The sequence below is a fragment of the Falco peregrinus genome, chromosome 5 (assembly GCF_023634155.1).
Source record: "Falco peregrinus isolate bFalPer1 chromosome 5, bFalPer1.pri, whole genome shotgun sequence".
In the NCBI taxonomy this organism is placed as follows: Eukaryota; Metazoa; Chordata; class Aves; order Falconiformes; family Falconidae; genus Falco; species Falco peregrinus.
In genome coordinates, this window is record NC_073725.1 from 85827925 (window position 1) to 85840903 (window position 12979).

Genomic DNA, 12979 nt, shown 5'->3' on the forward strand with positions numbered 1-12979 from the left:
TGCTAATGATGCACACTTTACATCAGTGGAAGCACTATCGCCCTTAACCCCATCAGACTGCACCATGCTCAGGAGAAACACTGGATAGGGCTAGCATGGAGACAGCTGAGTCTCTTTTCCTTAGAGAAATTGCTTTCCTTCACTCTTCTCCTCCTCCTTCCCCGGGTCAAGGCTGTGTGCATTAAGCTAGCTTTCATTGTGAGCATCAACGTGTTGTCTAGCTGCTGGGTAAATACATCAAGCAGCTCACACCCAGCGTGCAGCTCACATCGTTCCTTTCTGTCAAAGCTGCTTTTCAATTATGCTTTGGTCTGGGGGTAGAACAGATTTCCTGTGGTATTGAAGCTGGGCAGCTTCTTTGCTGAATTGGGGCTTGATAAATATGTATTCAAGTCTCATGCATCAGAATAGTGAGCAACAGCTGTATGAAATGCTCTAGAAATGCAGCATTTCACTTACAGAAACTAAGTGTTTTTAAGCAGATGCCACCCAGAAGATAAATGCAGAAATGTACCCTTTTAACACTGTTTTTGCAAGATTTGTGTTTGTCCAATGCAGTGGTATCTGGGTGACCATAACAACCCATTACATCCATTTGCCCACGACTGATAGCGCATAACAGATTCCTGCTGTATATCACTGCATTGAGACAGTCAGCAATGACACACTGCCAAACAAATATTTGACAAAGGACAGCTGGGTTTTGCACCACTCTCTGAGTAACACCAACCCTATCCCAGCTACATTCTGCTTTCACTGTCCCCGTCCCAGCTGCTCTGTTTGAATGTTTAATTTCTCCTCCTGGTTCAGGTTGCCCTATTGCACAGACACAGAGGAACAGGGCAGCATCTCGAAATGGCTCATTGTCTCTACAAAGTGCTACGAAGGAGTATTTCCACACAGGCAGTGACACTTGTACAGGGTCTCAGCATCACACCACGCTAGTGCCCGAGCACAGTCCTGGCTGGAGTGAGCCCACAACTGGCCAGTTTGGATGGCCAGGGATGACCAAGGTGCTGTTCCCACATCCGAGTGTTGCACCAGTGCCTGGGCACATCGCAGGGGTGGCACAAGGACCATGCTGTCTGTCCTCCTTGGTCCCAGCTCCCACCAGGGCTGTTCCCCACCTCAGCTTCCCGCAGTTTGTGGCACTTGGGTGGCAGCTCCCGGCCATCTGAATATTTTGGTAGGCAACTTGTAGAGTCAGGAAGTTTGGCCACACCTGCAGTTATATCTGTCTAAAACCCTGCCGAGGAAAATGAACCACTCTAAAGTCAACCCAGCCATACAGGATGAGATTAATTTAATTCAAACAATTTTGAGTGCATTTATATCAGGCATTTACACTGGGGCAGGTGGTTTGACTTTAAGCAGGATTAGTTGACTGGAGGGGCGCAAAGTGTTTCCTTGTCTGAAGGGCCCTTGGTCTGATGCTGTTGCAGGGTGGATTAGAGCTGAGCAGAGCGTTGGAGGCTGCCGAGTAGAGCACTCTGTTCCTCACAGCGCAAGGAGCTTAGGGAACGGATGCCGCAGGCGGATGGGCTGGTAAGACATGATGCTAAGCACAACCCATCAGGCAGCTCAGAGGAATCCTGTTTCTGTACACCGCTTGATCGCATTTTGCATGAAGCCGGGATTTATCTTGGTGGTAGTGCTGGCTTAAGCAGCAAATTCCACTCAGAAGAAATTTCCAGGCAGAAAGAAAAAGACTTGTTAGGAAAAAAACTCAGTGGTGCAGCAGGAGTGTCTTGGTGGCTGCAGAGTGACCGTGACACGTGAGGATGTGCCCATCAGCATCCCCAGCTCCACAGCCCTGGAGCAGTAAGGCTGCACCGGGTCTGCCCTGGGCGCTCAGGAAGCCTCTGAGCAGTGTGAGGATCTCGCAGCCAGCCTCACATGCCAGCCCTGGGGTTATTCCCCGACTGGAGCTGCAGAAATCTGTAGCCTGTATCCAATGTGGGAGAGGTAATGGGACCCAGCCCTGGCAGCGACACACCTCTTGGCCCCACATCAGACGGCCACATGGGTCCACAGGGCTGCCTGCAACTCCTGTACTTAGAACCACCGCCCCACTCCTGTCCATGCGGGGCTGGCTCCTGCCTTGCCAGCCAGACTGCCTGCAACACATTTTCCTATGCAGCTGTGGAAACATTTACTGACAACATCTGGTAGCAGCCTCACCCTCTTTCTGATCTTTTGGGGGCCCTTCTGGTCAAATGACACAATTCAGGCTTTTAGACAAGCCTTAGACATGAACTAAAATCTCTTCAGTGCTGCCTTCTCTTTTTTTTTTTTTTGATAGGTCAAATGCTGCTCTGACACGAGGTCTCACCTCACCTGCTCACACACACCTGCCTACCAGCTTGGGTCCATTTTTAAGCACACTTAATAGCATTCTCATCCCAGTGTGAAGAGGCAAAAGGTTTGAGCTAGCTCTCCCATCAGGCAGCATGCAGCTCTGGCTCTCACCTCATTTTACATTCTGGCCACGAGTGTTTGCTGCTGCTGAGCAATTTGGGGCAGGAGAGGAGTTCAGATTGATGGGTGTGAGTGGAGCAGCTCCCCATTGGGGCCCTGGTTACACCACTGCTGTGTATCATGACCCCGCTCATTTGTTCCTCACCTTCTGAGAGCACTATTTCGGCTGTAATTTAATTCCAGGCCTCCAGGATGGTCCCTTCTTGTGACCATGTCCCCCCATGCCCCTCCAGGGACCTTTCCTCCCTCTCCTGCCCTGGGGACTGCGACCTTTTGCTGTGCCCAGCTTGGCTGAGTCTCGCTGGAGAGCAGACACTGCTACGTAGGAAGTGGTATTGGTGTTTTGTTAGATGGTACTTTTCTTTCTTCCTCTTGGTTGGCATTGAACTGTAGTGGCAAAGAGCACTCTTACTGAAGATGATGTCTCGGGTGAGATGTCTAACTCAGGTCCCGACTGCTCAGCACTCATTAAACATCTCAGGGAAGATGTTCCAGGAACAGGGATGTTAACCTTGTGGTCCTGGACTGATTCCAGCTCGTTTAATTACAGTCTTCATAGCTGAAATTTGCTCTGCACTTTTGACCAGTTATGGGATATTTTTTTTTTTCCCTCATCCTCTAAACTGTTGAGCAGCCTTGGTATGAGCTGCCGCATTCCCCACACGAGCTGAAGCAATAAGCAGTTACGGCTGCTCCCTCTCCTGCGATCCTCACATTCATTGTATTTTCTGATTACTTAACAATTCAGGATTCTGCAGAGTATCATTGGCTTGCCTATACAGAAAAGTTTCACCTGTTCAATCTGGATAATCTATCCAGATTTAATCCAAATTTAATTTGGATAAGCTATCCAAATCTGATCTAACCAATATATTTATCTAACCTAACCAAATACGTGCCGTTGTCGCAAAGAACATGACCTTTGTCTTTCACTGAAGTAATTCATGGAATATAAAAGAATGTAAAAAGTAATTTGAGGAAATACAAGCTAGACAACCCCTACACACTCCCTTATAACAAAAAACTACACGAGTATGAAGCTAGACGAGTACAAACCCATGTTTGAGTATAAAACCACGTATGTGTATGTACATATATATACGAGTTTATGAACGTATGATCTCTATAGAAGTGTGTCGAGGTGTTTCAGACTCACACCGCTGTGCAGCTGGGGTGCACCCCCCTGCTGGGACACCACCATGGTGCCGTGACCAGGGTCGGTGTGCAGCAGGGCCAAGCCAGGCCGCCTCACCCGGCCTACGCGCCTCTGAAGCCGCAGGGAGCGGCGGGCGATGGCCCGGGCCCCGCTGGCGGTGGATGTGCCCCTGCCCCGCAGAGAGCCCCCAGCCGGGCCGGGTTTGCGGGCGGGCACCCCTCCGGCCCGCGGGGCAGCTCCTGAGGCGGTTCAGCTCACGGACCCGGCAGAAGGGCGCTGCCCCGCCGGGCTGGGGGCCGAGGTGGCGCGGCCCCTCGCAAGGGGTCGCTCCCGCACACCTGCCCGAGGGCCCTGCAGGCGGCGCCGCGTCCCCGCCGAGCCCGGCGCTGCCGGCCCCCGCCCTGCGCCGTAAATCGCGGCGGGCGGCCGGGCCCGGCGGTGCTGCCGGGGAGGCAGGGGCAGGCGGCGGCGGGCTCGGCTCCCGCTCCGCCCCGCTTCCCCCGCCCCGCCGGCTCCGCCCCGGAGGCCGGCACGCTGGCTCGCTCCCTGCCTGGGAACATGGCCGAAGTCGGGGAGGACAGCAGCGGGGCGCGGGCTCTGCTGGCGCTGCGCTCGGCGCCCTGCAGCCCCGCCGCGGCGCCCCCTCCCGGGCCGCCGCCCCCGGCCGCGCCGCCCGCCGCCGCCTGCGCCGGCCCGGTGCTGGCGCGGCTGCAGGGCCGCGAGTTCGAGTTTCTCATGCGGCAGCCGGCCGTCACCATAGGCCGCAACTCCTCGCAGGGCTCGGTGGACGTCAACATGGGCCACTCCAGCTTCATCTCCCGGCGGCACCTGCAGCTCAGCTTCCAGGAGCCGCACTTCTACCTGCGCTGCCTCGGCAAGAACGGCGTCTTCGTGGACGGCGCCTTCCAGCGCCGCGGCGGCCCGGCCCTGCAGCTCCCGCCGCAGTGAGTGCCGCCGCGGCGGGCCGGGCCGGGGGCGCGGGGGCGGTGGCACCGCCGGGAGGCGGCGGGGGCCCGCGGGGCCGGGCCCGCTCCGGCGGGAGAGGGGGAGCCGGCGGCCTGCGGGGGGGACCGGGGAAGGGCCTGCGGGGCGGGAGGGGACGTGGGTCTGGGCGGAGAGGGGGCCCCGCCGAGGAAGGGGACGGTGAGGTCTGCCAGGAAAAGGGCCTGAGGTGGGGGCGAGGGGCCACCGCTGGTGAAGGGGACAGTGAGGGATCCCCCTCCCCACAGAGGGCCTGAGGGGGCGGTGAAGGACTGCTTCTGAAGAAGGTGGCCTTGAGGCCCTCCCCGGGCCACAGAGAGCCTGAGGGGATGGTGAGGGGCCCTTCGCTTGAAGTTGGTCACAGTGGACGCGGGACCCTCTGTACGACGACGTGATGGAGAGTCTGAGGTGGCAGCGAGGGATGTCTGCCCCGGGGACCAGCCAGTGGATCCACCTCAGCATCAGCGTAGGACATCCTCACCTTCCCAGCCTTGCTGCTGCCTCTGACTGAGAACGGGGGTGATGTTCATCAGGGCTGGGGCTGTTCCCTCTGAGCGAGTGGCGAAAAAGTGTGAGCCCCTCCAGCGGGCTGTCCCCTACGGTCATAGTCTTCCTTGCTGCCTGTCAACAGACTCACGCTCGATTGGTGGCCCTTAAGGGGTTTTCAAAAGATAAATGAGAGAAGAAGGACTCGTGTCAGTGGCCCAAAACTTGCAACACCCAGGGCTTGTCTTTCTTGGAAAAGATCTAGTGGGAAAAGTTGGAAAACCACTTTGCCAGAGTGCTTATTTTAGGGTTGGTAAGTTGGGTGTAGTTCCTGGTGTCTCTCGAGGGCAACAGAAAAAAAGAGGGAGTCGGGCCAAGCTGGGGGTGATGTTGTTCACCAGGACACCCGGAGAGCGGGGACAGAAGGTGTCTTTGCTTCCTTGAGGAAGGGGAGGGAGCTGTGGAAGAGTTTCTGCACTAGCAGGGAGGTAGTTGTCTGTGCTGAGTTTTAGATAAACTCTCTTGCAGAAGGAATGAGGTTGACATTAATCTCTTCCTCCAAAAATATTGTTTATGGTTGCTGAGCACTGTCCAACAACTGCAGTGCTTCACCCCAGGGGCAGCAGCGTGGTGGTGGTGGGTGATGTCATTCCTGTGTGCATCTCTCCAGGTCATACCAGACAGACTGTGTCTAATGCAATCTGTGAGTGAAAACACGCTGTAAAGGCAGGAGGTTGGGTTTATATGATGTTCCACTAGGCTTTTTGTTGTTTGTGTGAAGCATCTGTTTTCATCTGGCAGTCTTTGGCTTTGGTACCCTTTCCCTCCAGCACCAGGGTCCTGGAGTTATCCCTTTCTCACCAGCCTGTTGCTCAGGGGAGGTTTTTTTAATTACTCATTTCCTTTGCAGGCTGCTTCATTTTGTACTTAGTAATTTAGTTATAACTCCCTAGCTGCTTGCTCTCTGAGGCATTTCAGTTTGTAACGTGTTCCATTTTTCTAAAAGATATGTCCTTTAGTGTCTGTTTAATTAATGTTGCTTTGTAAAACAAGACCACCCGAAGCCCAGGGCATTTCTGTTGTCACTCCCACTGGCTCTGGGTTTATCTGTGCAAGCTCTCTCCTCCCTGTGATTCTGTTTCTTCAGTCAGTTAATCATAAGCATTGCGCTCAGAAACCCTCTCAGGCAGTGACTTGGTTGCTTATTTCTCTTCCCTTCCGTTTGCTTGTGACTCCTGGAGTGTTAATGGCAATTTTCCTTCATCGTTTTAAAGGGAGGAGTTTAATGTACAGTTGTGAGCTCTGCACAATAAGGCATCCTCTTTGCTTGGCCGCTGTTTGAGCTACATAAATAAACTTAATGCTCCTCCCTTTCTGACTTCCAGAGTAGGAAAATGTTTTGCATCAATCTAAAGGAATTTGCCCCCTTGCTTCTAACAGGTAAACAACTCCTTGCCTTCTACTGGCCAGTCAAGGGTTTGTAACCCAAACAAGGGGAAAAAATAATCTTATTGAAGCTTGGTATACACAGTCTTGTTTGAGGCTTTAACTGATCTCCTGTCCGCTGTTATCTCCAGTCTTGAAAAAGCAGACAATTCTCTGTCACCCCTCTCCACATGCAGACACATACATACACAAACACACAAGTATCTCCCCCCTGCCCCAGTAAACAGAAGAAAGCACTGGTTGGTGCCATTTCTTTTCTGTAGAGAAGCCTATATGCTTACTGCTAGGCAACTGGTACTGTCAAAAGTAGGACAAAGTGAAGATGGGTTGTAGTACACAGACTTTACAGTACAGACCACTTTTTTTTTTTTTCCCCCTGAATGTTTCTGCCCTGTTTGATACAGCCACACCTTCTCCATGAACCAGCAGATTGTACGTTTTATGTTAAATTTCATGAAGTAATGGCCGTTCCATTCAGTGATACAGATGGGAGGGCCTTGTGATGTGCAAAGTTCTTGCTGGTAATTTTCTAAGAATGAGTTGCTTGAATAGTTGCCACCCCCTTCCCCCTTTTCTTTTTTACTTGCTTGTAAAGGATAGCAGAAATGTGCAAAGTCCTGTTTCTTTTGGACCAATGCAGTCACTGCTGCTGTCATATTGCAAGCAAAGGAGATGCTTATGCATCATGAGATCATGAATGGAAGCAGAGAGTTCCAGGAAAAAGTGTTTTTTCAGATGTAATTCATACTATTTGTTAAAAAAACAGATCCTGGACTCATAGATTCTATTTCTGAAGTTTCTTCTCATTGCACTTTTTTTGTATAAAACTTCTGTTATAAGCTCTCTTCCAAGTTTAGAAGTAGCTATTCTTAAAATTTACAGAAAGTTTTATCAGGAGGGGTGGGGAAGGGAGGAAAGAGGAGGAGTTTCTGAGACCTTTCTTGAAGACTGTAGGTACGTCCTAACACAATAGACCTGTTCAAAATCAAGAGCTCTTGAAAAGTTTCCTATCACTTCCTCCAGCGACATCATGTGTATGTATAATCTGCTGTAACCAGAATTTCACTGCTGGGCGGGAGTATCATATTGCACAGCTGTGTTGTTATGGAAGATTGTAGTTCACAGATAGGATGACATAACTATGAAGTATAATTAAACAATAATGACCAACAAAGAGGGCATTTCCTAGAGGTTAATGACAGTTAGAGTAGGTAGAAGAGTGGAGGGCCCGCAGTACAGCTGAAGACTCCTTAGTCTGTTCAACCAGAGTGCCATGCTGCAGCAGGCATTACGTATAAATCAAGGTGAAATTATGGAAGTACTTACATCAGAAGTGCTCTAAATCCGTAATTTGGATTGCTAGAAACTTTTTTTTTAGCTGTGCTAGTAGAAGCTTGAAACCTGTGGAGAGATTTCTGGGTATTTTTCTATAAAAGAGAGAAACTCAAGACTATCAGTAGGATATGCGCTAGATTTTAAAAACTATTGATAAAAGCAAAAAGGTAAGATACAGGAGGATCCATTAGCTGAAGTACTTTTTCCTGTTGAAGACAGTATTGGTTTTTTTCAGATTTCCAGTGTAATTGGGTATTTACAGGATCAGGTTAATGCTGAAATATTTTTTTTCTTGTTATCTTCAAAATTGACACAGTTTTAAAAAGAAGTAACAGTAATAGGTTAGAGACTTCCAGTAACTAAAGTAAGAATTTTTTCCCCCCTTCCACCCTCCCCCTGGAACCAGAGGAACTGAAACAGTTCATAGTTAAGCTTGCTAACCTGAATTTTAAGCAGCTATGGGTCAGGTTTTCAAATGCTCTTAAGTACAAAATTTCTATTGACTAAAAACTGTAAATGTTGATAGAGCATAGCCTGATAATAGCACTTGAGCTTTCTGAACTGGGAGCTCAATAGATTGGAAAATGGTGCTTGTCATGGGATATTTGCTTATTGCTTCTGTGACCGTTCTGTATTTTTGCAGTAGAGCTGTTAATGGAGCCTGAAGTTTGTGTTTTTCAGTGCAAATGGGTGCTTTCCATATGAGATTTTCACATCAAAAAATAAGTTTTTAAACCTGTAGGTCTTTTAACATGTAGAAAATGGAAGAAATAAATGGAGAGGGTTAGTTTGGGTTTTTTTAGTTTGAGTGTAAAATACAAAGGAAATTAAATTAAAACATGGAGTTAAAATAAAAACATTATTATGTATGTAAGCCTCATTATAAATTGAAAACTTCCTGTGCATGTCAAGCTTTATTAAGAGCATGCTGCTTTATTTATAATGGGGTTTTCCTAGGTACTTAATAAACTTGACAAAAATATATAGTCTAATACTCTGAGCACATGTCAAGGTACTAATCCTGCAAAATTTTATGCATGTGTTAATCTTTCTGTATTGTGAGTACGCAAGTTCACTTCAGTGTTTGGGTAGTGGGGGAGTCTCTGCAATTGAGGTTTAGTAACCAAGCAGAAAACTGAGACCTAGATCCAACGGTCTCTTCATTTCACTTTCTAAGGGAGATGACTGTACAGTCTGTTAGCCAGTAACTTGAGGCACTAATTAAAGTTTAAAAAAAAAAATTGACATAATCTAGAAAAACGGAGGTATAAACAATGTTTCAGTGTTTTTGATGACTTCACTAACCACTCGGCCTCCATTCTTGTGGTTTGAATGATGCCATCATGGTGTGTATGAGCATGGCTATCCTTACATCTCGGAGGGAACTGCAAGCCGTACATACACATACTAAGGAAGTGCTTTGACCACATAACCACGACTACAGAACTAGTTGTTTCTGAAATGCTGCATACGTATGTTGACTCTGATAACTCCTCATGCAGTTTTACTTGAATGTTGCGTAATCTGCATTTGCAGCCTTTTTTTTTTTTCTTTGTTTGAAATGCATCATTTGCTTTGCTACTACTTGTGGATGGTGGTTTTACTCTCACTAGAAACTCTTTAAAGATTTGCTCTCTCGGTGCTTCATCTTACATTTTTCATGCTCTGATTTGATTTCAAAGGCTGTCTTTGAGAACAGGGGTTTTTGTTGCACAGAGAGGTGGTGATAAAGAATTACTTGATTTTAATTACAGAATTTATGTCAAGTAATAATTTTTGGCTAAGCAGCTCAATTTGTCATGGGTTATATTAAATGTTTAAGGAAAGTTTCACATGCGAGAAACTACAGCTCGATTTGTTGATTCAAAAATAGCTGTGCCATAAGTCAGGTTGTGAATATAAACTGATGCTATGCAAAACTCAAGCGTATGTTCTCTTATGTATTCTTTTAAGCCAAGCTTGGTTCAGTTTAGCTGATGTGTTGATTATGAAAAGATTAATCTAACCAGCACATGCCACACTTGTCTTGTACATTCTTGTGCAGAGTCTCAGCTATAAAGGCCTGAATCTGGATTCAAGTTGTGCTGGTGTAACTTCTTTGTGTTAACAGACTCTCAATCACGACACGTCTACTTAGCTGACTGTGGGATTCTTTCAGTTGGTGGTTGTATTTTTATATAAATCTAGGGGATGAATGAGTGTGAGAGTCTTTGCTTTTATGAAAACAGGAATAAAAATGATGAAATCTGTAGTAATTCATATCTTAGTTGTTTTGGTGCCAGCTGTGTGAGCATCCATCCTCACTGCAGAGTGTCTGTGTGACTTCTGGTAACAAATCAAAATAACGTTGGGGAGGGATTTTTTTTCTGTCCCAGAAAGCGGGGCATGCAGTCTTTCACTGAATAACTGAAAGCATAAATGACATCCAGATTAATCTGATAGTTTTCTTTGTAAGCAAGCTCCTCGTAACTGTGCTCCGATAGCCATTTGGTGTCAGAGCTGTTCTGTGGGATGCCAAATTCTCTTGCTCATTGCAGCAGTTTCCTGGAGGAGTAGATGTGGCAACAGGATGTTGGTAAAGAACAGGAAACTACTTGAATTTGCTACTTATGCCATGCAAATAGTCTCATTACTGGCCCGTGTGTAGTAATTAGCGTCTGCTGTTGACAGAATTTTTTGCAGCAATTGCAGAGTGTGGAGCCTGATGAGTGTGTTCAAGTGAGTGCTTTGGGGGGGGCTGCACTTATACTGGGGTAACGAAGGGGACACAGACTGGTTAGGTGCTTGTTAAACTGCTGTTTGAGATTTGACAGCTGCAGCTGGCTTTGTTACTCGGGGTGGATCTGTACATGCACTCAGCTCCGTATCAGTAGTTCTGACGTGCTAATTTACTTTGAGCTCCTTCTACCTCTAGTAAATGTCTGAGCAGGCAGCGTCTGGGTGTTGAACAGCCAGAGCCAAGGGGCACAGTAACCAGAAATGCTTAACAGACCAAGCTTCACCTTATTGCTGGTTAGATGTGGATGAGACAGCTTTCCCTCCCCAGTCCAAGTGGAAATGTGGTTTAAGAAAGAAAAATCATGTGCTTTTGAGCTGGCAATGTTAATGAAAAGGGAGAGGAATTATCTCATTTTCTTTCAGTACAGTTTCTTTCCTCTCTTTTTTCTTGATAGCAGTCCAGAGCACAGAAGCCTCTCGCATATAGCCGTACCTAACACCAGCTTTGTTTGTTTTCTGTGTCTTTGGTTCAGTCCCCATGCATCTGGGAGTTTCCTGAGGTTGCAGACTCATGGCTAGGATATCCACTTCAGGATTCTTACTTTAAAGAAACAAAAGTATGAAAGCTAAACATGCCGTAGACCTTAGTCCATAGTCTGTTGGGTGGTTAAGGTCTTTGTGGTCTTACAATTACATAGGCCTAGGACAGGCAGAAAAATGCCTGGGAAGTCTGCTGAGCTTGTGTGGTGCTTTCTCACCAGTGAACTCGGGTAGCTTTTGAATGTTGGTTTCTACATCTGAAAGTGGCCGGTGGGCCCTGATGTAATGGACTGTGGGACTGACACAAAGAAACGTGGGGAGCCAGAGGTCTGGCTGTCATCTTCCAGTGATTTTGTTTGGACAAATCTGTAAGGTAGAAAACTTGGAGCTTTTTTTTTTTTTGTCCTCCCAATGTGGGCTGTGAAAAGACATCTTAATGTACTTCCAGACTTGGTTAATCGACTAATTCTGAGTATTGTGTGGTCTTAATGCATCCACTTCAGTCAGTAATTCAGTATTAATCACTGAATAGTTTTTTCAAGCATTTAGAAGTTTTCCTATTTCACTTGACTGCAGAGTCCTTATAAAAGCAGATGGAGATGCTTACAGAGCATGTGAATGTCTTGCTTAAGTAAATGTGACTGAAAATTTCTATCCAACTGTATGTTCTTTGTTTTCATAGTACAGATACAATTTTACTAATGTCTTTTCACTCTTGTCCACAAATGTTTTTTGCTAGTAATTCACATCCTCAGTTTCTTCAGAACAGCTCAGTAAAATGCATGTGTGCATTCCTTCTGCATGGCACTTAATTTTTATGGAATACATATTTTATTGGACAGTAAAACCTTTAAGGATCTTAATGGCCTAATTAATACTCTGTATCCACTTGTCTTGTGTATTTTGCTCGTTGGTATCCTGCTGTTCTTTTTTTTTTTTTCCATGTCCTTGTACATTTTTTATCATAAAAATTTCAAGCAGTCTTGAGAGAGCAGTCTATTTGAATATTCAGCAACTCTAAGATTTGATTGATAGTCCCTTTCCTCCCTACCCAATCTATTTTTAGTAATTTAAAAGCGAGTTTAATTTCTTGGGTTGTCGCTTGTGTATGTGCGACTTTGGTGATCTTCCTTCCTCCTTTAAACATACCAGATAATAATTTTCATGTTGTTTGAGGACATTTTGACAGTTTGGGAGAAATAATGTAGAACTTAATTGGGTGCTCTGCCTTAGTTGAGGGAGCAAAGATGGGCAGTCTTTGTCTGGTTCTTTTAATCTAGACTATGTGATTAGATAGGAGGATAAGTGGAAGAAAACTTTAAGCACATTGTTACTGCTTATTATCATGTTTCAAGAAGCTTCTAGGATAAGAGACCATTTTCATGTACAAGTACAACCCACACCATCTTTTAGAACAGAACGAGGAGACAAAAACCCTTGCAGAGGTGATCTGAGTGCTGTGGAAAAGGACATCCCTCCCTTCTTTCTGAAAGACAACATTATAGCTAAACCCCTTTCTCTGCTTTGTGCCACTTTAAAGAGAGCCTTGGAAAGTCTTCCCACACAATTTTTTTTTTTTGTTGTTTTAATCTTCTGTCTCCCTTAAGGCCACATACAGAAGCCACCAACATTTTGACTAAGCAGAACTGGACTCCCTGCAGAGCCAGTTTGTGCACTTGCTAAAGGAATTGTTCTTGAGCAACTTAAGGCCTTTCCTCTCTCGAGGGCATAAGAACTATGGACTCTTAAACAGTCAAAATCCTGATTGGGTGGGAGGAGAAAAGGATTAGACACAGAAAGCAAGTTTTGTTTCCACCTGATGGGTAGACCAAAAATGTT

The 12979-nt window shown here is 46.7% G+C and overlaps 1 protein-coding gene across 2 annotated transcripts in view; it reads left to right on the forward strand.

The window, feature by feature from the left end:
• The first annotated feature begins 4063 nt into the window (after positions 1-4063).
• The window catches only part of FOXK1 (forkhead box K1), a 56160-nt gene continuing 47244 nt past the window's right edge, over positions 4064-12979 (forward strand). The window contains exon 1 of one of the 2 annotated variants that reach the window (XM_055804176.1): positions 4064-4578. In XM_055804176.1, coding sequence (XP_055660151.1) covers positions 4193-4578 — 386 coding nt within the window. In that variant the 5' untranslated portion in view covers positions 4064-4192. The remainder of the gene's footprint in view (positions 4579-12979) is intronic. The other variant, XM_055804177.1, reaches the window with a different exon arrangement.